Source organism: Nematolebias whitei, chromosome 18 (assembly GCF_014905685.2).
Source record: "Nematolebias whitei isolate Nwh7 chromosome 18, NemWhi1, whole genome shotgun sequence".
NCBI classification, from domain to species: domain Eukaryota; kingdom Metazoa; phylum Chordata; class Actinopteri; order Cyprinodontiformes; family Rivulidae; genus Nematolebias; species Nematolebias whitei.
In genome coordinates, this window is record NC_056515.1 from 31,943,844 (window position 1) to 31,967,775 (window position 23,932).

The 23,932-nt window shown below is 39.4% G+C and overlaps 1 protein-coding gene across 1 annotated transcript in view; it reads right to left on the minus strand.

Moving 5' to 3' along the window:
- Positions 1-211: 211 nt before the first annotated feature.
- Positions 212-23,932, minus strand: part of bcr (BCR activator of RhoGEF and GTPase) — a 92,826-nt gene continuing 69,105 nt past the window's right edge. The window contains exons 5-23 of the mRNA XM_037692382.1: positions 21,049-21,156; positions 19,522-19,579; positions 17,933-17,985; positions 16,939-17,076; positions 10,549-10,670; positions 8,649-8,814; positions 8,396-8,515; positions 8,051-8,126; positions 7,275-7,383; positions 7,018-7,094; positions 6,704-6,801; positions 5,604-5,735; positions 3,314-3,373; positions 2,931-3,040; positions 1,804-1,943; positions 1,335-1,469; positions 1,109-1,214; positions 484-646; positions 212-390 (exon numbers count right to left, since the gene is read on the minus strand). Coding sequence (XP_037548310.1) covers positions 301-390; positions 484-646; positions 1,109-1,214; positions 1,335-1,469; positions 1,804-1,943; positions 2,931-3,040; positions 3,314-3,373; positions 5,604-5,735; positions 6,704-6,801; positions 7,018-7,094; positions 7,275-7,383; positions 8,051-8,126; positions 8,396-8,515; positions 8,649-8,814; positions 10,549-10,670; positions 16,939-17,076; positions 17,933-17,985; positions 19,522-19,579; positions 21,049-21,156 — 2,061 coding nt within the window. The 3' untranslated portion in view covers positions 212-300. The remainder of the gene's footprint in view (positions 391-483; positions 647-1,108; positions 1,215-1,334; positions 1,470-1,803; positions 1,944-2,930; positions 3,041-3,313; positions 3,374-5,603; positions 5,736-6,703; positions 6,802-7,017; positions 7,095-7,274; positions 7,384-8,050; positions 8,127-8,395; positions 8,516-8,648; positions 8,815-10,548; positions 10,671-16,938; positions 17,077-17,932; positions 17,986-19,521; positions 19,580-21,048; positions 21,157-23,932) is intronic.

Here is a 23,932-nt window from a genome sequence, read left to right on the forward strand (position 1 = left end):
TCAAATGTAAGATCTCATTACGTCATTTATGAACCGCGGATGTAAACGTTCAGCACTGAGACAAACGACGAGTGAAAACAGATGGCAGCTGTACCTGTTGAACCACCAGGTTATGATGAGAAACATGAATGGCAATGACTTCCAGTCCTCTGAGCGCAGCGCCCTCTTGTGTTCGAGCACAGCAGGAGCCGCCAGAGTGGATCCTGCCAAGTCAATTCAAAAACAAACTAGTCGGCTCACTTTGAGCCAGGGTCCGTCCCCTTTGAGCACCCTGATGGTCACACAAACTGAACGTCAGCTCTACACTTCAGTGGAGAAGAGGATGCTCTGCCGTTTACTGTCCGGAGTGGGGATTGTCTCCAGCTGCAGGAAATACAGCAGCACCTGGACCTGCAGGGACACGAGGACGAAAAAATAAGGCTGGTTGCTTCAAATGCTCAACAATAAACTGCCAAGGGAGAAAAAAGATGGTGTTTAGCTCACTTGTGCCATAACCTCCAAGGACCAGCTGTCCCCCATGCTGATGGGTTGTGTGGGGTTAGTAGGGATCTTGCTGTCCTTCTCTGCTGGCCTGAGCAAAGTGGGCCCGAAAACCGTCGCCAGATTGTGAAGAGACATCTTGTTGACACTTTCCTTCTCTGCCACCCTGGGGGAGGATGAAGCAAACAAGTCCATCAGTGACCAGTGCGCTGGTGGCCATCTTGAAAATGTGCTCATGAAGATTCTCAGTCATCCAAAAAGAGAGAAACCATCTTTAAACAGAGGAGGTCTCAAACTTCAGCTTTCAAAAACCTACAATGCAGCTTTAGGACTGGATGGGACTAACAAAAACCCTAACAATCCTCTATTGTGAAGAGCGAGAGGTCAATCTGCATGTGTCAATCTGCATTATGCAAGCTTTCAGAACACCTTATCACTTGAATCCCACACTCCTTGTTTCTTTGAACTGAGAAAGCTCCTCGGATGAGAAGCAAAACGTCTTCAGTTACAAATAAAGTCCAGCTGTTTTGTTTTTAACCTTTTTTTTTTTAATGCATCTTGAAAATGATTCCATAAACAAACATATATTAGGAAGCAGAAATATGTCTTTTATGGTATTGATTCAAACCTCTTTAGGTGATCCAAAAGGAAAAGGAACGTGACCAGGTTGGGTTCTGGCAGCGACAGCAGCAAGTTCAACATACAGCTCTCTTTGGCAACACTATCAGTGAGGGCTGCAAAGGAAGACCAGATTATTGTTTTATGTGTTGCTGAAGTGCATTACGTAACAAAAGCCTTAATTATTTGTCTAAACTGATAATTAAATCAATTAGAAGTGCTCTGAGGTGTCTTACTGATGCCTCCTGCAAAGTTAGGGTAGAGCTCGTCAGTGAAGAGGGGCTCTGGCAGCTCTCTGAAGTACAGCTTTAGAGTGCCGGCGATGGCGTTGACGTCCATCTCGCTCATCATCACCGACACATCTTTGTTATCTGCAGGGGGAAGACGAGAGCTGAGTGACGACTGGAGGGACGCAATAAGAAAAGAAGATGACAAGATGGGGAACTTTTGGTACTAACGCCCGTTTCTGTGCCTCTTCGCTGTCACAGTGTTAACAAGAGAGCACCCGCGTCACAAAACATGCAAGCAGTTATCAGCAAATACATGCAAGTGGCATAGAAAATTAGCCAAAATGTCTGGTTGATTGTTTCACATCTACAAAATCTTCACTTGGTAATATAAAAAAGAAAATATAAACAGTTGTGTTCTTTTATAAACGCTCGTAGAAGCTGTGAAAAGCCTGCAAAGCATTCAGTGTGAACTCACTGGTATCAAAGGCGGTCTTCAGGGCCTGAATATCAGTGGCCACCCCTGACACACGGTATATTCCCACTTCCTCCATGCCTCTCCTCTCGATCTCCTCCAGGCACTGACGGACGATGTAGGGCACCTTAGAGCGTTCTCGCCTGGACAAAGACGAACACATAAAAAAAAGGCTCAACTGTTAATTGAGTTGCAGTCCTAACCGAGGTATTCTTGTAACTTTTTTACATCCATCTATCCTGTAAGGGCGACCATGAAGTTGTACCGGTACTTCCTGTTGACCTACTGTACAACTTCCCAAAGCCATTAATAAGTCTGCAGATTTATTGTTAATTAATAATCTAAACATGTAAAGTTCTTGATGAATACTACAAATGGTAAGAATTTGACATGGACACTGTTTTTGATTGAATGGAATATAATGTGGATTTGTTTCTGCAGATCAAACAGAAATAGATTGTTGCCAAAAGCTAATTCATTTTAATTATACAACCCTAACGTCATTGCATTTCAAAAGCCGATTTGCGGCTGCGGGAGCGCGCAGGGGGAGGACTCACTGTGCATTTCTTCAAAATTTAACAAGATAACCACCTAAACACAATTATTTGTTTGCTCAACATTATAACAAAGGTGTGTCTCAGTAGAACTTTTCCTTAATAAATGCACTTTATTGGTCAAATCAGCTGCATTTCGCCTGGGCGGCGCGGAGAAATGCAGCTGATTTGACGTTTGCTCCAGGAGTTAAGGCGCAAGATGAAGGTGGGTTAGTATGGCAAGCCAAGTGTCTCATTAATAGCCACTTTGACTTAGCAATGAAACACTTGGCTTGCCATACAACTCAAGCGCCCTCTAGTGGTTGAAAATGGTCATGTTTAATATTTTTCATGGCAGAATGAATGAAATCGTCAGATCTCAGCCAAAAATTGGGTTATAAATATGGGAAAAACACAAATAAGTCGCTTCGCTGTATAAGTCGCAGGGCATGCAAATTTATGCAAAAAGGTACGACTTATACTGAGAAAAGTATGGTATGCTGTATATTATAACATATTTAAAAGACCGCCTCACTGATGGTATTTGGGTGTATTAGTGTATTTAAGCTTGTATTTTTTATTTTAATGGGATCTCACTTGGTCACTGTGGAGATCTTTATTCCAAACACCCCCAGGGGTTTCTCTGAAGGCATCCTCTTCAGGCTGAACTCTCTGCTGGTGAACTTTATGGATAGTTTCACTTCAACCTGTCACGTGGGCGAAACAAAGCAAGCAAACAAAATGTTATTCCAACAAATTCTTACATGAGAAGCCACGAAACAGGTCAGAAATCTGTAACAATTTTCCTTTGCATAGAAGAAATATCACTGTGTGTTAAATGTGTGTAGACAAAACCGAAACAAATAAATAAAAGCTTTAACAACATAATGAATGTAAAACTATTAGAAGTCAAAGGTGGTGGTGAAAGATTTTATAATTATATAAATTTGATCAAATAATACATTTTGTGTCCCACTCACCCCATTCATGGGAATAACTGTTCTCTGCCAGTCTTTGCCTTGAAGAGTCTGGGGGTCGAGCTGAGAAAAAACATCAAAAACATAAATGAACCATTTTTAATTATTGGGATTAGGAACCAGTGGCATCATTTCAACTGAATATATATTTCAGGACATTCACACTACTTGGTGAAAAAGCACAAAATAGTCACTGTTGATTGTTTCTGATATTTTAGGACAGGCCATAGACTTTAGAAGAAGGTTTATGCCCTCTCGTCCTGAAAATGATTTTCAAGACAGGCAAATTTCTACTAAAGAGATTACAGTAGTCCCTTGCTACTTTGTGGTTCGACTTGCGCAGACTCGTTCTTTCACGGTTTTTCAAAATAAGATTGGACATAACACACAATTGGCTGATTGAAGGATGAGCCAAATGAGCGGCATGGATTGTTTATTTGAAATAAATTACTTTAAATGATTTAGCATCTGCTAAATCATTAGGTGCAGGGAGAAGCTCCCTCCGCAGCCTGTCATGATCTCTGCTCTCTGCCACCTGCGGCACTCTGCTACAACCACACTTCTCCTCCGAGTGGGCCTCCTCTGAAGCAGCTTTGTGAAGGGTTAACCCTTCGCTGTCCTGCTGCACCTCTCTTCCCTACATTATAAATTTAAATACTGCAATATTTTAAATAAACAATCCATGCATGGATTGTTTATTTAAAATGTTACAATATTTAAATTTAAATAGTTTAATTTACACAAGGAGGTAGATTGGGAGTGAAACTGGTGAGTAGTGTGATTGCAGCATGGCAGACAGCAGAGATCATGACATTCTTTCTCTTTAGAGAGTTTAGAGTTTAGAAACATTGTTTAGAATATTGCAAGAGTGTGGGCAGGGTTTAGAAAGCCTTATATCTATATATTATAGCCATATGTATTAAAATAAACTACTACTTACTAATACTTGTGTAATTTCATTTAATCTCATGTACCACATGAGATGGTAATGCCAATAAAGTTTACTTGAACTTGAACTACTGAATTCCTGTTTCGCAGTTTTTACACTTATTGTGGGGGGCGTGGTCCCCTAAGCCCTGTGATAAACGAGGGACTACTGTAGTTCATTAAGAGAGACCAACTTTAGTAGAACAAATGTAGAAAAATAAGCAAATGCTACGTGCCAGCACCAGAATCAGTTGTAAACTGTAGTTTTGTGCAATAATATTTTCTGCATAGAACTGCCTTTGTATTGTCTGTGCATTTTTACACTAAATTCAAAGACCTCTGTAACGTTGCGGTTGCTGAAAAAAGCTGTAATTAAAACCTGCAGAAGACTAGCGCCACAGACAAATGAGAGAAAAACAGGAAAAATACAAAACTAAATCAGTTTGTCTAATTAAAAAAAGCACAGCTAAATAGAAAACTGCCAACTCCAGGACATCATGTTCAGGCGTTCAGTTCACCGACTGGTGACGCAGCCAAAACTGGACAGAACATGTGACAGAAATGACATCTTCTACACTTGGATAATTTATAATAAGAAAAGAACCCCAGCTGAGCAACATTTCTATCAGTTTTGCAGGTTTATTTGCCATGACGTCATCTGTCCAAAAGGAACCAGGTCTCAGGTTTACAGAGAGAACCACTAGGTGGAGCACGTGTCTGTATGTTTACCAGACAACAAGGATGCAGGCTTGTCTCCTGCAGTTTAACTCAACCAAACGTGATACGGGTAAAAACCGACACAGACACACACATCAGCCATGATGCGCATGAGAAACGGGCAGCAAAAGAAGAAAATCACATCTTATTTGAATCTTTGTCCTTTGTTGATCCGGCGACGACTTCAGACCGGTGTTGTCTTGGCAACCTAATAGCTGACACGTTCAATTTGTCATCATCTGATCGGTCCGCCTCACAGCCAGACAGACAACGGGAGTCGGAGCGATTTTGAGGACACAAAACAGCACTGATGTCATCAACACTTCTGCATGACTGTGTTGAAGCCAGCCAGCATAAAGCGCTACAGCTTCTATTAAAAATGGTTGCACTCACATGAAATTTGGTGCTAAAGTGATCTGTGTTTTAGGGTTTTAAACACTGATATGCCTTTTTTTCTGTTCAAATGACCTATCTGCTACAAATTTCAGCAATTTATGTATCTTGCCATGCCACACAATTCCTGAAGAATTAGTGTGGATTTCATGGCATAAGTGTTCATATAACTTCTTATCTGTACTGAGTCACAGTGCTGATTTTATGCGTGTGTGTGTGTGTGTGTGTGGGGGGGGGGGATGATGTCATGTCGTACCGGTATCTGTCCTTTCCCAATGATACGGTCTGTGCTCTCTCCGTCTTCTTTGTTCTGCTTGGTCTTGTTGTAACTCTTCTCGTAGCAGAGCAACCTCAGGGTCTGAGAGCCCTCCAGCTCGATCTCAAACTCCTGCAGAGAAGACGATAAAAAAAAAAAAAAAGGTGTGAAACTATTTTGTATCAAATAAATTCAAAGACGAGCACGAGGTTCGATCGCAAAGAAACAAAAAGCTCTTACAGCCCAGTAACATTCTCTGCTGTGTTACGTAAGGAATCGCTCTGCGTATGGTTTGCAGATTGTTGCGAGACAAACACTGCTTTGGTTCGTTGAGTTTTGGACAGATGTGAGTCACTGCAAACTGCTGCTCCTCATTAATTTCTATTATTTCCACATGGCCAAGCAGAAATCCCAAAGAAGATTCAGTTTAAATAAACAACCTAACAATCCTTAAATAAATGTGTATCTCCTGCTGTCCATTATGCCAGAATGTTAAGAAATGACAAGAGTTGTAGCTATTTTGTTTAAACCTTGGAAACATTATGTGTGATAAATCACTATTAGCTACTACCATATCAAAGTTTTACTTAATATCTGTAAAAGTGGCTGAGTTATCAGTGTGTTTAGTTAAAATCCATTCAGTGGCTCATGATATTTTTTGCTAACAGATTGGAGTCCAAAGAGTTAAAAGGCGAAACTTTAAACAAAGATCTTGTGGAATTTGTTAGCTCGCAGAATATGTATCAGGGATTATGGTACGACCAGATCAAATTTTAGATCAAAATCTGTAAAAACGACTGAGTTATGGTCATTGTAGACGGTAAAAAGACTACCACATGTTGCATTTGTGTCTACATACATGCATTTACCGCATGCATGTAGTTTCAGGAGCCGCAGATGCTCCATTTGCGGGTTTCATCAGAAATATTTCACTACACAGAAATGGATAGTCAACTGATTTAAGGAGCAGATGCATGACAGGCAGAATCAATTAAGGTATGTATTGATACTCGTACTGTAAAAAAATGTGAGCAAATTTGAGTTCAGCATGAGAAAAACCTTTAATTCTAGCTGGGAAAATGTTGAGCGCACGTCATTACCTCGTTCCATTTGGGTTCGGTGGTGTACCGATACACTCTCGTCTTAGCTTTATTTGAAAAGAGGCCGAAGGAGTCCACCTCCAATGTGCAATAGAGATCTGACAGACAGAAGGAAACAGGAAAAAACAGGTTTGGTTGGAAAACAGACTAAATGAATCATTAAAGAGTTAAAGCATTAGGGAGCTAAACAAAATAAAGTTAGTCTACAATAATGATAATAGTCTAATGGTTAGTTCTATTACAGTTTTTCTTTCTTAACATAAATTCCCCTGATTTTCTGTTTTTTGAATAAAGAAGGAAGTTGAGTGACTCACTTAAGCTCTGTTTGAGGCCGGAGGCAGAATGGACAATTACATTCAGGGACCCGAAGAGACCAGAGGATTCATCCTCTGGAAAAACAGTCAACGTGCAAAAAAAAAAAAAAAAAAAAGGGACAGATTAGAAAAACATATAGATCTAGTCGCCTTGGAGCCAAATCAGGCAGAAAGAATCATCACTGTATTGCAGACAATGTGTGAATGAAACTCATAAATCTAATTTTTAGGAGTGCTCATAAGAAGAAAAAAGTAGCTTACCTTCTTTATCGATACTAAGTGGAATGTGGTGAACGGTTTGAAGTTTGAGACAAGAGCTGGTTAACATCTGCAGCTCCATGGAAGTCAAGGAGGGTGTTTTAATACCTAAAGGTAGACGATACATTTATAGTAAGCAACACTGCAAATAAAACTGTCGACTACAGGAAGTTTCTTTCTACGAGATTCAAGTCTAGTGCATATATGCCCAAGTTTTACCAAACTTGCATCTGGAGTAGGGCTGGGCATTATGGACCCAATTTAAAATCTTGATATTTTAAGATAAATGGCGATATACGATATATATCTCGATATTTTTTTTCTTGCCATAAAGTAATAACAAAAAAGTATTTCTGTGTCAAAGTTTGGTCCCATTTGTCACACAGGCACATTTATTAACAAACAGTTGTAATTATATAAAATAAATGTCTAAAAAATAATTTACATATATTAAACAATAATCCTTTTCAGCGGCGCTGCCTTCATGACGTAAGCATGTGTGAAGCAGCACGTGAAGGGATGTGTTTGTAGTGTTTGTATTCAGTGAGGAAGAAGACGGAGCCGCATGCAGCCGGTGGTGCAGACGAGAGAAAAAGAACTCAACAGATTTTCAAATCTAATTATAACGCAATGTAGAAATATCAATATAGGCGATACATCTTATATTGCATATGAAATTATTTGAAAAATATCGAGATATCGCCAAGCCCTAATCTGGATGTTAACAAAAAAAAAAAGTTTATTAGACCAGACAGGATATTTTTGTGGCACTAACATTTTTTCTGCTGCTCCTTGATGTTCTCCTTCCACTCCGCACGTTCATAATCCGATGAAATCAGGAAGCTGTAACTCTGAAAAACAGTGTTAAAAAAAAAACACATAAAAATAAAGTTCCCTAAAGAAATACATATTAGCCACTGCTTTGCTTGCTAGAGTATTTGTGGATGGCTCTTAAATACCACCACACCAAACTGTAGATCGATATCTGATTAATTTATAGCCATTTGTGTGTTTGCTAATGCAGATTAGCTGCAGCTGCCATCAAACTGACTCCAGTCAGTCAGATGAAGATGTTCTGAGAGCTTCATGAAGAGCAGAAGAAGCAGCAGACGGTCGTCACCTTTCCGTTCCTGTTGTAGAGTCTGAGGGGCATGCTCGGAGACGTCAGCAGCAGCAAAGACTCCTGCTCGTATAGTTTCTTCCGGAGGCGGTCGATAACTTTTAAACCCTTGTTGGCTCTCTGAAATCACAGCATTGAAAGCACTTGTTAGTAAATGACGAAGAAAACAAGCAAATTCAGAAAGTAGCTGGACATTTAGCTGTAAGGAACACCAGCTGCTAAACATCTGCAAACCTGTGCACATCTGCTTTACCTTCTCCCTCTGAATCTCACTGCGGAGGTGTGAGATCTTGACCTTGATGGCGTCAAGCTCTTCGTCTGGGACTTGGGGGACCGTGAGAGGCTCCGTCTCCTCGAGACCCTGGAAGGTCAGCTCGGTCAGGGGGATGTACCACTTGCAGTCGTACTGCTGGTTTTTACTACGATGGGATTGAATGAGAGAATCACAGAGTGTGGATAAAGAGAAGTGGGTGAAAACAGACACAGAGACGGCTTGAAGCAGGAAGTGGAACAGTAAAGCAGACTCAATGACACGGATTAGTTTTTTAAAAAGCATCAAATCACAGAAAGAAATGGGTTAACTGTATTTACACATGAACCTTATGGAGAATTTATTTTGAACTGAGGTGAGTTTCCAGGTTTCAGCTCATTTTAAAGCTCAGATCATTGAGAAACCACGAAGACTGAGCATTAAAGCACATTTTTTACAATATGTCCGTCTGTCCGTCCACTTCCACTTGCTCTGAAGTCGGGTCACGGGGGCAGCAGCTTGAGCAGGGAGGCCCAGACATCTTTTTTCCACAGCCACCTCTTCCAGCTCATCTGGGAGGATTCCAAGGCGTTCCCAGGCCAACCGATAGACATAGTCTCTCTAGGGTGTCCTGGGTCTTCCCCGGGGTCTCCTCCCAATCAGAAATGCCCGAACCCAAGAAGCATCCTTACCAGATGCTCGAACCACCTCAACTGGTTCCTTTTGATGTAGAGGAGCAGCAGTTCTACTCTGAGTCTCTTCCGGATAACTGAACTTCTCACCCTGTCTCTAAGGGAGAGTCCAGCTACCCTGAGAAGGAAACTCATTTCAACCGCCTGCATCCATGATTTCATTCTTTTGGTCACTACCCAGAGCTCGTGGCCATAGTAGAGGGTAGGAACATAGACTGACTGGTAAACAGAGAGCTTCGCCTTACAGCTCAGCTCCATCTTCACCACAATGGACCGGCACAAAGTCCTCAACACTGCAGACATTGCACCAACTTGTCTGTCGATCTCATGCTCCATTCTTCCCTCACTCGTGAACAAACCCCCGAGATTAATTTCTCCACTTGAAGCAGAACCTCACCCTCGACCCAAAGAGAGCAATCCACCCTTTTTTAACTGAAGACCATGGCCTCAGATTTGGAGGTGCTGATCCTCATTCCAACCGCATCACACTCGACTGGGAGCTGAAGATCACGGCACGATGGCGCCAACAGGATCACATCATCTACAAATAGCAGAGAAGGAATCCTGAGGCCTCCGAACCGGACTCCCTCTGCCCCCTGGCTGCATCGAGAAATTCTGTCCATAAAAGTTATGAACAGAATTGGTGACAATGGGCAGCCCTGGTTGAGTCCAGCTCCCACCCTGAAGGTGTCTGATTTACTACCAGCGATGCAAACCAATCTCTTGCGCTGCAGCAACAATAGGTTGTTTAAAGACAAATAAAGTTAAAAACTTGGCAATAAATGTTGGCATTAACCATGCTTGCCTGTTAGCAAAATATCTCATGTAGTACTGGATGAATTGTTCTCAGGAAGTAATCTATAACTTCAACTCATTAACATTTGGAAACAAGCCAATTCAAGATGGCCGACACGAATAATCATACTGCAATAGCTGTTAGAGGCTGAATGTTTTCACAGAACTGTAATGAAGCAGGTTCAAATTATGTCATTTATTCAGGTTCAGATCAAACGTTAGTGAAGCCTTCACGGGTCTTTCATGACAGATGTGCATTATAGCTTTACATAAGGTGTAAAGGGCAATGTATTTAATTTTTAAACCTTAAACATCTACGCATCTGCTTCTGAGTGAGGCGTCAACATGTAGATTTCACTACTGCTGTGGAGTGACTTTATTTACAAAGAGTGAATAATTGGCAAGATGTTATTTACCCTCCCATTTGTTTCTTCAGCTTGGCGCAGAGCAGCAGGTCCGTAAAGAGGAAGACGTGTCGCAGCTTCCTGGTTCCCTCCACCAACTCCACCATGAAGCTGTCCTTCAACAGTTGGCGGCTCTGCGTCACAGAGAGACAACAGCAGTGGGTCAGCTGCACAAGCCGAACTTCAGCGGTGGAAGCACAGCATATTAGCACATTTTATTATTATGTGTGTCGGTGCAGTCATACTTTGCAGAGTCTTTGTGCTGAAGCACAATCCAAAACCAGATTTTGAAAAACCGTAAAGTGATTTGCATGAAACTCATTTTAACAATCCGATTTCAGTCAGTGAGAGATATTTGGAGGTCTGGAGTTATCGCTGATGTCAGACTATATAATGAGATGTGTAATACTGCCACTGACCAAACGGGGGCAGTAATGTCATTTTCTAAAGACTGACGAGTCAAAAACCTGAGAATGTGGCAGAGAAATTATCAAACCAGTTTATAGTAAATGTCACCGTTTTACATGACCTCAGTTTTATTTGTAGTATGAAAACAAAAGGATTTAATAACTTGGAGATTTGTTCTTTGCTTTCTATTAGTCATGTATTTTGCTTTTTTTTGCTTTTAATGTAATCTCTTTTAAGATTTAATAAACAAAAAAATCTGAATTAATATATAAATGTGATGATTTAAAAAAAATACAATAAATGGCAGCTAATCTGCAAATTAAAGGATTTTTGCCCTTTAAAAAAACAGCAAAGATGTTTTGGGTTTTTCCAACAAATATAAGAACTTTTATTGCTCATTTTAACAACACAAACTATAAAACTATTTATTTTCTTCTACAGGAAATCTTGAGCTCAAGCGTGACCCGTTCCCACCCACAAACCTCCATCAGCCGATCCCCCTCCCTGCAGCAAAGCCGCGGAGCATGACATCATGCTTGTTCAGAACCAACCACAGCCTTGTCATCGAGTTTTGTGACCTCCCCCTCGTCTCCCTTCTCCTCCTCCTCCCGCCTCCATCATGAGTGCACAGTATGTCACCGCCAGAGAACGCTGGAGTGGAGCTGAGGCTAATGAAAGAGAAAGTTTCTGTGCTTCCAAAGCCCGACTGAGCATCTGACGCCAAGGAGAGGGTTCATTCTGTGTCATGTGGAGTTAAAATGAATGAAGGGGAGAGTGGAGGAAGGATGGAGGAGAGGGGGAAGAGGAACAACTAGAATTTGTTGTGGTATCAGCTGAGAGTCATCCCCATCACATACTTTGAGAGCAACTTGGGCAAGATTTTTATTTGAAACTGCTGGTGATATGCAGTCCTTCGAAGAGTTTTATTATTTATCGGACTCTAAGAGGGGGCCTGACACGGCGAGAATGACTTTAGCAGCAGACAAAAAGCTGCCAGTCCAGTTCAAAATGTCTGCATGCGCAAATATCACTATGATATTAAATTTGTGCAAGCAAAACTCTTTGCTGACTGATAAGTTTTGAATTTATTTGAGAGAAAAGGAAGAATATTCCAGTTTAAGTGTTTTAATGAAACGAAGTGTCACATTACTATATGTTAATACAATAGTCTCTCACTACTTCGCGGTTCGTTTTTCGCGAACTTGCTCTATCGTGGTTTTTCAAAATAAGATTGGACATGACACACAATTGGCTGATTGATGGATGAGCCGCACGATCAGCATGGAATTTTTATTTAAAATAAATTTATTGAAATTATTTAGCACCTGCTGCACCTTTGTGCAGCCCATACTGTCGGATAAACTTCCTGCTGCAGCTGATCAGCTGTTCTCCGTGCAGAGCGGAGAAGTGGGCGTGGCCAAAAGCGCTTGCAGGTGGCAAAAAGCAGAGGAGGCAGGGAGCTGAAATCATGACATCATGTGCTCCTTTAGAGCGTTTAGAAACATTGTTTAGAATATTGCAAGAGTGTGGGAAGGATTTAAAACACCTTTATATATATAATACAAATAAACTACTACTTACTACATGTACTACTATTCCTACTTCGCAGTTTTTTATTTATCGCGGGTCTTCAGGGTACAAATCCCCTGTTATAAACGAGGGACTACTGTATTGCTTTATAGATGTTAAAAGTAAAAGAAACAATAAAATCATCCCGTCTCAAACTAGATTCTCTGATCCATTTGTCTGCAGTTTGAGAAATGAGAATATTTTTGGCCTTTATGATGCGGTTTTCTTTTAATTGATTGAATTTTGCTAATTAAAAGAATAGAGAATAGAGTGCTTTTCAGACATGCATGTGCACTAATTACAATAAAATAAAAGAGTGCCATTTCATGAGTCAAAATCTTTAGTTGTTACTAGAATGACTCAGCTGCTTCTTATAGTGAACTAAATTTCTGATCTATGAACAGGAAGTACAGCTGCAGACTACAATTTAAAAAGCACCGTAATTACCTAATGCCATCTAATACATATCAAACTGGCCAAAGTCTTTTTTAATCAGAAAACTGTAAAGTCAACTCAATAAATAAATATATGTACAAGTTAAGATGTGCAAGATGTAGCTGCTTTGCTTAGCTACTAAAAAAAGGTCAGTAATATTGAGAAAGCAGCTGTAGCGTCACATCAGATGTACAGACCATCTAACAGCCAAGTGGAGAAAGTTAACTTCTTTCTGTTTCCTGCTGCAGCTGACCAATAATAAATACATCATGAAAGCAGAAGACAGATTAAATATTCACCAGATCCTGGAGAAGGCTCACTGAAAGCGTAAGAGCCTTTAGTTTATTTTAGGAACATATGCTTTAACGAGGACACCTCTTGTGTGTGGTTTTGTTATCTTAAGTGTGTCAATGGAGACAGCACCGCCCAAAATAGTGAACAATTGTGTAAATTAATGTGTGCTCTTCTAGTAGGAACACTCACATCAGTGACGTTTTGTTCTCAAAGGCAAACAAAGCTGAGTGGGGACATGAGCGCCATTTGCATTTTAATTAAGCGCTTTTTGTTCATCGCCTCCCCTCGTGGCGTTAGGCCAGGGAACTCTGGGCAGTGGGGGTGGGGTGGGGGGCACCTGTACCGCTCGACTCCTGCGTGCCTCCACTGATCAAGCCGAGTGTTGCTCACCAGGGTGGATGCATGATGTATTTTTGCCTCCTCTTATGAGAAGTTTCTTACAGCAGGTTGATGCATGTGCAGCGCTAAATGGCATGCTCAAAAAAAGCTAACGTAACTCTGCTACACTTATGCTGAAATATTGAGTAAATATATTTTATTCATCACTATTACGCCATTGAGAATGATAAATATCCAGAACGCTTCCGATTTTTTAAGTGGATTGTATTTATGTAGGTACAACATGCAATCGTAAAGAATTAACATGAATAAAAGTGTTATTTGCACATTTATTTGCATAAAACAAACAATAAAATAAAATAAAGATCCCTGTTGATGTGTGAACCTGACATGCCTTCAGAACGGTGGGATCTCAGAGTGGCTTTGTCAGGCTGCAGTCAAGAACTTTTGCATCTTGTGATTTGAAAAACAAGTAAATTTCTGTTGGAGACGTGAACGGTGATTTTATTTTTTTAAATAATAAATTCAAATAGAAAATGGTCAATTGTACAACAATGGAGTTCTTTTCAAATCCAATTACTGAACATAGAAATAAGAACGTAAAAACCAAAAGCCCTTTAAGTGACAGTTTTCAATAGTTAGTTATGAATAATAAATATCTCACCTGTTGTAAATAACTCTTTAAGTGAAGAGTTTAATTCTTATCAGACTGACAAGCTAAGGCTAAATGCGGCCAAACCAAAGTGGATTGCTGCGATCTTTAAACAACTCTAATTTCCAAATGGTTCATAAGATGATTGCTATTTATAAACCTTTACACCACTGTTAATTTTTCATTGCATTGTTATTTCAACAGAAATGTTACTTTAATCCTGCTGAATATTTGCAATGGCTATGGCTATTGCTAGATACATTTGTAAATAATCATAAAATTGTAAGTAAATGATTGTGTAATGTGAAATTGATAGCAGTGTAAAGGCTTTAAGCTCTTACACAAACTGCTATGGAATTTTTGAGATCAGATGGCAACAATCCACTTTGGACTTGGTCCCGCTTGGTTGGTCCTGTTAGACCTCAGTGCTGCACTTGATACAGTTGATCACAATATCTTACGGAGGCTTGAATATGATATTGGGATTACAGGAACAGCTCTAAAATGGTTTAACTCACATTTATTTGATAAGATTCCAGTTTGTAAATGTAAAGAATGAATCTTCTTTATACACCAAAGTTAGTTATGGAGTTCCTCAGGGCTCATTGCTTGAACCAATACTCTTTACTTTATTTACGCTTCCATTAGGCAAAGTTATTAAACAGCATGGGACAATTTTTTCTTGTTATGCTGATGATACACAGTTATATTTGTCCATGAAGTCCAATTAATCCAATCAGCTACTTAGACTACAAGCATGTCTTAAAGACATAAAAACCTGGATGACCCTAAATTTTCTGCTTTTAAAATCAGACATGAGAGAGGTTATGGTTTTTGGACCTGCGCAATTTAGGAATAATTTTTTTGGAGGTTTATTCCTGTAAAGAGGGAGTTTTTCCTTTCAACTGTTGCCTTTGTGCTTGCTTAGGATGGGAGACTATGACAAAGTGAAGATTCAGTGCAATCTGCTGGCATCCTTAGATAGATAACTTTACTAAATGGCTTTTATAATGTATGTTAATGTGTTTGTTCAGTGCCCTGAGATAGCTTCTGTTGTGATTTGGCACTATTTAAATAAACTGAATTGAAGTTAATTAATCCAATTAGAATTACAGTCAGTTTCTCCAGACTGAGGTTGTTCAAACAACCTTTATACAACAAGTAAGATATTAATTGTTTACAATCACAGAACCTAAAAACATCTTAACTAACTTAAAGCATCTTTGAATTAAACCGTTTTCTTTTGGGCATCAGCTCTGTTTGATGCATGATGGTAGCTTCTATTTGGTGAAATGCCGACAAAAAATAAGAAAAATTAAGGCATACTGTTTACTCAGTCTTTTGTAAGGCTCAATATAATGAGCCCCATTGATTTCCAAGAGTTCCTTTCATGTGTCCATGATAAATATTTGATGATGAGTGTGAAGGCCTCAGCCGACTGAGATGGAAACTGAGGCCTGCAGGGATAATAAAGGAACTGTGTGTGTGTGTTCCAAAAGCATATGGACCAAAGAGCAGGAAAGTGTGTGCGTGTGTAAAAAGGGTGCAGTAATGACCCCCATGTGAGCAGAGGGAGGAGCCTGCTCGTCTCACCTCCTCCCACCCACCATTAATAAATATTTAACTAGAAATCTGCCAGTCAGAGCGAACTGGTGGCATATTACATGGCCCTGGGCATGGTGGTGTCACATCAATCAAGGGGCATCCATTCATGTGCATCAAGTCATCTCCAGGGATGGGTGGAATATTGGTTGGGGGGTATATTGTGCTAGTTCAAGAGGGGGGGGGGGGGGGGGATGTGTAGCACAAACTGAACCAGTCTCATCGAGGCATCGCTGCTATGACCATGTAAGGACACAGGCTCTGCTAAAGGCTGCAGATTGGTGGTTGCTTTACACCCGTCTGTCAGTGACTTCAAAGTCATTTGGGGGGAGGGGGGCTGTGACATCACTGACCCCAAATACTAACAGGTACAAGTCAAAATGATGCAGAGTGAAAAAGTTTATCGCTGAAAAAAGTTGAAACAAAATTTATTCCCTACAATCTTTAATCGATCACCGACAGAGACGAAGGTGAAGCGATAATGTTTTTGTTTGTTTGTTTGTACTGTTAGCAAAATATCTCATGAATCACTGAATGCGTTTTATTGAAACTTTTAGAGCATATTTACTGGATTGACATCTACAACTGATTCATCAACCGCTGCAAAGCAATCCCAAACACAAAGATGTTTATAACTCAGTCACTTGTATAGATACTGGGCTCACATTCAGTGTGGTAGTAGCTGACAGTTGTTCAGAAATTTATATTTTGTCATCCAGTGTGAAAAGCACCGGAATATTTTGGTTTATTGTGAAGAGAAAGTCCAAAAACCACTATCCTCGTTGGTGTGGAGGTGAAGTTCAGGTCATGTCATGGCTAATTTACACCTCTGTGACGCTGCCATTTCTGCTGAACAATCACGTTTTGAGACAAAAGAGCTGTTAATTGCCACACTGTGTAAATATTTCAACCGTATGACTTTGTAGTAAAAGTGTCTGGGTGATAAAGTGTTATATCAGCAGTCCAGAATGGTCATCTAACAGAAACATTTCATGGATGATGAGCTTCTGTATTGTAACCTCCTATCAACCGTTATGGAGTTGTCCTTGAAACAGTGTGTGTCCCACAGAAAGAAGCTTTTGTTTTAAATGATGAACTCTCACCTCTCCTTTCCTGACAGATGTGGACTGACGCCTTGACGTCTCCTCGTTGATGCTGGACAGAAAGTTCTGAGAGATCCGCAAGGCGTCCTGCAGGAGCGGGTGGTCTGGGTGGCTGGTGGGTGTGTGTTTGAGTAAATCCTGAAGAGACGAAGGAGCATTAAGTTGGGAAAATAAATAAAAAAATGCCTAGACATAATTACATTTTTCATATTTAGGTTTACAAAAAGTCCATCCTTCTTACGAAAACCTGGGTCCAAAATAAAAATCTGTCAATTAAATGCACAGTACTTCTGACTAGGGATGCACAATATTGGATTTTTGTCCGATATCCGATATGTCAATATGTTAAAACTTATTTGGCCGATAATCGATACCAATACCGATATTTTTTTCCCCCCAGACCTACTTATAGAGACTACATAGCTTTCTCTGTTGTAGAATTAAAATACGACATTATTCTGTATGGTCTTTGTCAGTTTGGCCTGCTACCAAATGCAGATGCCAAAAAGGGGGTTGAAAATTATGTAACACTTCAACTTGTATTATGTTTAATGTCAAATTTATTCATGACATTTACTCTCTCTAACACAATGACAACACTCAGTCATACAAAAACAGTGCCTTAATATTTATGTATGTATATATGTTTATATATATAAATAAAGCAGCACCTTTTTTATTATTAAGTTATTTTGATGGAATGGCCGATGTCCGATATTTAACTTTATCGCTAATATTGGCCGATACCGATACCATGTCGATAATATCGTGCATCCCTACTTCTGACATTTGGTTAAAAGTTGTTGTTTTTTTCTTGTATAAATGCAGAAAGTTGAGACTCCTTACAATAAACATAAACTTCTGGTTGTGTTCTGTGCTTTCCCGTCATGCCCTCTTGGATCCATCTAGCATCAGTTAGCTCAGAACCAACCGCATCTGCTACAAACACACAGTTGTTTTGTTTATGGAAAGATTTTCCAGCTCCCTTACTCACATGTAACACCAATGTGCTGCGGGTCACTCGGTCCACTGGTTTATACAGCAAAGCTACAAACAGAACACGACAGAATACAGACACAGAATTTTATTTGAGTGATTTCACTATGTAGATGAACAGATGCTGGGATATATTCATCATTTAACACGGATTCCTCATTTTTCTGGACTGAATAAAACGTGCATTGAATTTAAGGAAATGCAAACGTGAGACGTCATTTATGTTTGACCCATCAAAATGAATGCGGTCATTTATTTACAGAATCAAAACTTAACATCAAACATTTACATTAATTTGGCAAATTATGAAAATAACAACATAAGCAATCAATCAGGAAAAATCATACGGCCATGATTTTTCCGTTGCTTCACCACAGACACTTATGAAAACTGTACAACTATGATCTTTTACCCACATGAATGTGGGTGAGCATTTTACACAGACATTTCTAAAATATCTGGAAGAATTTCTACTTGATAGAAAAGTTTAAAGATGGAAAGAAGTTTAGAGGGAGTAAGATGGTGTGTGAGGGAAAGTAAGTGTTCACCAGAATCGACACTCTCCGGCTTTCTTCAGCTTTTCCTTACAGTACACTTAGGTGATGAAATCGGCTCCTTTACCTGGAGATGTCTCAGGTGAGATTCCGTTTAACGCACCCTTTCAGCGTCTCAGTAGGATGCTGTTACTCGTCCGAAGTAATGGCGAGGCTCTGTTCGACACATATTCACCTCAGTGGAAAATGTTATAATCCCATGGAACTCGGAAGAGCTTTGTTGTCATGTCAGGAACTCCAACAGCACTCCATCAGAACTGTCCCAGAACGGTTCCAGCACCATACCAGACTTAGCAGAACTCCATCAGAACTTTAGCACTGACTAGACCAGGAAGTACTGACATTTTAAAGACTCTTTCCCGGTTCACTTTTGGGATTTGTTCATTGGTCAGAAACGACCAGACGGGGTGTGTTTTGTGACGTAAGAGGTTAGAGACAGCGAGAATTGTTATGAAACAGATCAGAAATGTTCTCACAGACAGAGAGAGTTTTGTTTTGGCGCGTTTCAGAAACAGGTGCTAAAACTTCTCTATTTACGTCTGAGAGGATTCTAAAAAACATGACAGTTCGTTCAACAACTTGTTTTTCGTTTGACTCCAACCTTGGAAACGCACACTTGCTCACTCAAAGGCAGAAATCAGAAAATGCATAATTATTCTGTAACAGCTTTGACATGAGAATAAAAATCATTACTCAGTTAATAAAATTGATTAGTTCACTGCAACATCTAAAATGGTTTGAACTAAGACATTTTGATTATCAACATTTGTAAAATAGTAATGATAATAAAAAGAGAGTGTTCTTTTCACTTGAATCTTCAAGAAAGAAAGTCTCAGGATGGGTGAACCTGTATTTCTGAGTTCAAATGAATGAAATGACAGTTCCTGTCCCACAAGGTTCTAAAGGTCAAGAGTTTTGACCTAAGACTCAGTTTTGACATAGGCCTAGTCCACTACAACTAAATATATAATAAGTAAACATACTAATTTGTGGTATTACTTAAATAAACGACGAAAATTATGGGATGACTGACCTTCTAGAGAGTTCTTGGCTGTTTCCTTACAATCCTTTGGGCTCCTCACCTTCAGGTTCTGTTTAAATAGAAATAAATATGTGTCCAAAACCCATCTCAGTAAGCAACATAAAATCATGTCAAGGTCTTGAGCTGCGCTTTTAGCTCAGGCATTGAGGTCATTGACTTCCACATTAATTATGCCATCCTCACCCCCCCACCCTCCCATCATCATCCTCAGCGTCATGCATCATTACTTAGACCATTAACCAGCCATGATGAATTCCCTCTTTGACAAGTAGATACTGCCTCAACACTGACTGGCAGGACTGATAAAACCCAGACGAAGACTTATCTATTTACAATTCCTGAGCCAAGTCAGCAGACTGGATGGAATTTAAGTTTTATTTTCATCCCACTTGACAAAACAATGGGTAATTAAATTTATTTTTGCATTTTTGTAATGTGCATGCAACACTAAATAAGTCAGGTCATCTGGACGGTTTCTTTTTCTTTTTTTTTGGCTGAGACGTTTCGTCCTTCATCCAAAGGACTTCTTCAGACCGAGGAGCCACAAACAAACTGGAGTCCCACAAGCACCAACTCTCATAGTGGAAAAAAAAAACAGTTTGCTGGTAATAAGATGATGGACTTGTGGGACTTCAGTTTGTTTGTGACTCCTCAGACTGAAGAAGTCCTTTGGATGAAGGACGAAACATCTCAGCAAAAAAAAAAACGTCCAAATGACCCCGCAGAACATTGTTGGATTTGTCAGAGTCAGAGTTTCTTTATTGTCATTCGCACCTCATGTGGTACATGTGGTGGAGCGAAATTATGTACACAGGGTCCCAGTTACATCCAACAATAAAATGTATAAGAAAAACAGTAATAACATCTAAGATATGAACTAAGAAAAACATCAACTAAATATACACTAAGCACTCATAACATTGATTGTACCTTGATTACTGAGCATGAACTTTTGGCGAACACAAAATAAGCCTTTTTTTTTTTTAACCAGGTGTCAGTTTTGGTTTAAATAATTATGATTTATGATCGAGATGATTAGAGACTTCCTCAGGAACGCCGTTCACCAATTAATCATCAATAGTTACAACCCAGTGAGAAACGACATCATAAATACACACCATCATAACCAATTTTTGTGCATTAAAGCAAAATACAGACAACCAATCCTGTAAGCACAAAACACACATTAAACAGCACCTGGCTGGATTTGTAAAGAATAATTTAGTGGAACATTACATTTTAAAAGCATGGGTTTTATAAAAGCTGTGCAGATGGTAAGTGTGCAGAACATCAGAGACAAAAAGGATTAAGCAGTTTTTAGAGGTGTCGGGAGTTTTTTGTTCCTCTTTAACAGCCTAAACGCTACATAGACGTTAATGTTCTTTTGTTGTATTGGACAACATGAGAACTCAAATGTCACACATTGTTTAACAGTTTGCTCACTTGTCGTTTTGATTATATAAAAGACATTAAAAATACAAAACACTGAGAATTTATCCCCAAAGAGTTAAAGTTTACCTCAGAGATTTCAGCAAACTGCGCATTGGCCTGGCAGCACTTTTCCGCCGTCTCCACAGCCAGCTCGTAGTTGTCCAGGAACACCCGATAAACTCCTAGCTGGCTAGCCTGTTGGACAGCAGGGACAGAGAAAAAAAAAAGAATTACATATTTTAAAACGTTTGCATAAGAAAATTGTTCTTTTTTGCACACACAGCAAGTCTGCAAAGTTCTCTTCAACCTTGAATAAGCCAAAGAGCGAACGTGAGACGCATATTTCTTGTAATTTTATATTTGAGACAGAGAATCTAGTCCAGTCAGCAGAGTCTGAGAGAATGACCTGTAAAAAAAACAAAAATATATATATAAAAAAAATTGAACAAAACAAGCAGCGAAGGAGAGACGGATCAAAACAACAGCGTTTAACTGCGGTGATCATTGCTGCTCGTTGCCTTGGCAACTACAAAGACCCCGCACTGTGCTGGGTCGAGTAATTAATGACTGGTGTAACCGAGGCTATGATAGCACATTTAGGAAGCTGGATGATGGAATTACATTCCAGCAAACGCTGCCCGTCAGCCCTGGGATTCATCTCAGTGGAGAACAAAAGGACAATCAATTCTGCTGAACAAAAGCTGACTGAGCAATGTGGACAGAGCAAAGACAGGCTATGTACGAATTGTCAAAAGACACCCCCCCCCCACACACACATACCTTTAAAATGAATCTCAAACATAAGCATCTTTTACCTGAGTGTGCTGAACACGAGTTAAATTTGAAATGGTGCACGTTGCTACATTTAATCAGACCTTTTCAATCTGTTTGCGCCGTTCTTTAAATGGAGACTTCAGAGTTTAAGTGGGGTTCTGTGGAAAGGCTACAAATAAATAACATCTTACCTGTTGTGCATGGCTTTTAAACAACCTCAGTTTGGAGCTCAAGGCTAATCTGAGTGGGACCAAGACCAAAAAAAGATCGTTGCTTGTAAATAAATAGGTATTTCAGATGGAAGCGCCCTAAGCTGCACTAGAGTGTTACAGCTAGCTGCTGCTGCTACTGTACAGTGTAACTAAACATGTAACGCAAAGCTGACAGCAGTGTAATATGATAGTATTTTAGTATATTCAGAACACTTGAGAAAAATAATACATTTCACATTTGTTACAAGTTTTTGTTGTACTGCATCTTTTGACACAACCACAAAATGCAACTATACAAGAACGTTCAATGCACTAAAATGATAAATTACTATCACCTACAAAATATTTCTGTGCAGAACAATTGATTTTAATATTGTTGTGTGTGCGTAAATAATAAAAACAAGCCACCGAATATTAAAACGTGTGAAATGTGACTCATTTTATAATGTGAATTACAACACATTTAAAAAAAAAAAACACAAATATTTAGATTACATGTTTTAAATACAGGACCAATACGCATTTTCTTATAATTTCTCAGTCCCACAGCTCAGACAGAGGAGATGCGCTACTTTATATTAGAGATGTTTAGCGTTTTCAATGAGTGTGATGAAAATGCGGACGTTAGCATTAGCCTCAACTAGCCTACTGTGTCAGGCTACTATGTATTATGGTCCATTTCCACCATGGTAGTGTACAACTTCTGTATACTACTTTACTGAACCACATGGCCAGTTTCTAGGGCAGTATATAGTGAATGAAATTTACAATTAAAATTTGAAGGATCACTACAAAATGACTGACAATATATAGTGAATGAGTGGATAACTCAAACACAGCCTTAGTCAAGCTCAAGCTAGCTGTTGGCTCATCAAACCGGTCAGGAAAAATCCCTATTTCTCTAAACTGAGATTGATGAAAGAGCTATCTACAACAGGTAATATATTATCTGTTCATAACTTTTTTTTTTACGGTACTCACTTTCAAAGGACCTAAATTATCCAGATTTATTGCGTGAGTGCATCACTCGAGACTCCTGTTTGTGTTAATGACAGTGTGAGAACTGTGCAGTCAGGTGATTGAGCAGACTGCGAAAAGAACGGATTCAACAACTTTATCCAAAGAATAAAAAGAAAGCAAGTGCACTCAATTCTTCGCCGCATGAAAATACTGAGAACACACAGTTAAGAGAAGTACAGCTTAATTAATCGCTGAAGCTTTGATAAACATCTGATGTGTTCGACTGCAGCCCTTTAAAGCTGAAACAGAAGGTCAATGTGCAAAAATGGGCGTGTCCGGACATAATGATCAAACTATATTGCTATGTAAAGAATGGAGAGAATAAAAAAACAACTTATAGGAAAAAAACAGTTGGCTTAAATATTAGGTACAGTAGTTTAATTTTACAAGATCAGCATTAAGATTGTGCTGAAGTACGGTTACCTTTGCCTTTATTCCATAACTAATATCTTTGCTTCTGTAAGTGCTCTAAATGCACTACTGCAACATAGTTTTAGTTCCAGAGTGGTGAATATTTTCCCCACTAAGTATGAAAATCTTGCTTCTAAGATATAAAAAAACTACTACTTTGTGTAAATAAAGCTTAATTTCATCAGCTGTGGTCTCGCTACTCTTAATTTACACCAAAGCGGCATGTCACAGAAAGAACAGACCTCACTTTTTCTTTTTTTAAACATCTGCTGACTAGTTTGGCAACTATGTAAAGACCATAAGAAGATACCGGTATACGTCACGAGGTGAACAGAAACAAACTTCATATGCTGTCAGAACGCTCGAGGCAAATTGTTTTTAAAGAGCAACAGCCTGTGGAAAAACTCCTAAACGTTACTGAACAATGGTGTGACTAACGGTTGAATGGAGTATGAGCTGTATGTAAAACCAAAACACTAAATACTTTAAAACTATTTTTAAAATGCAGCAATTGATGGAAATTTTCAAACAGCAGAACCATCTCAAATTGATGT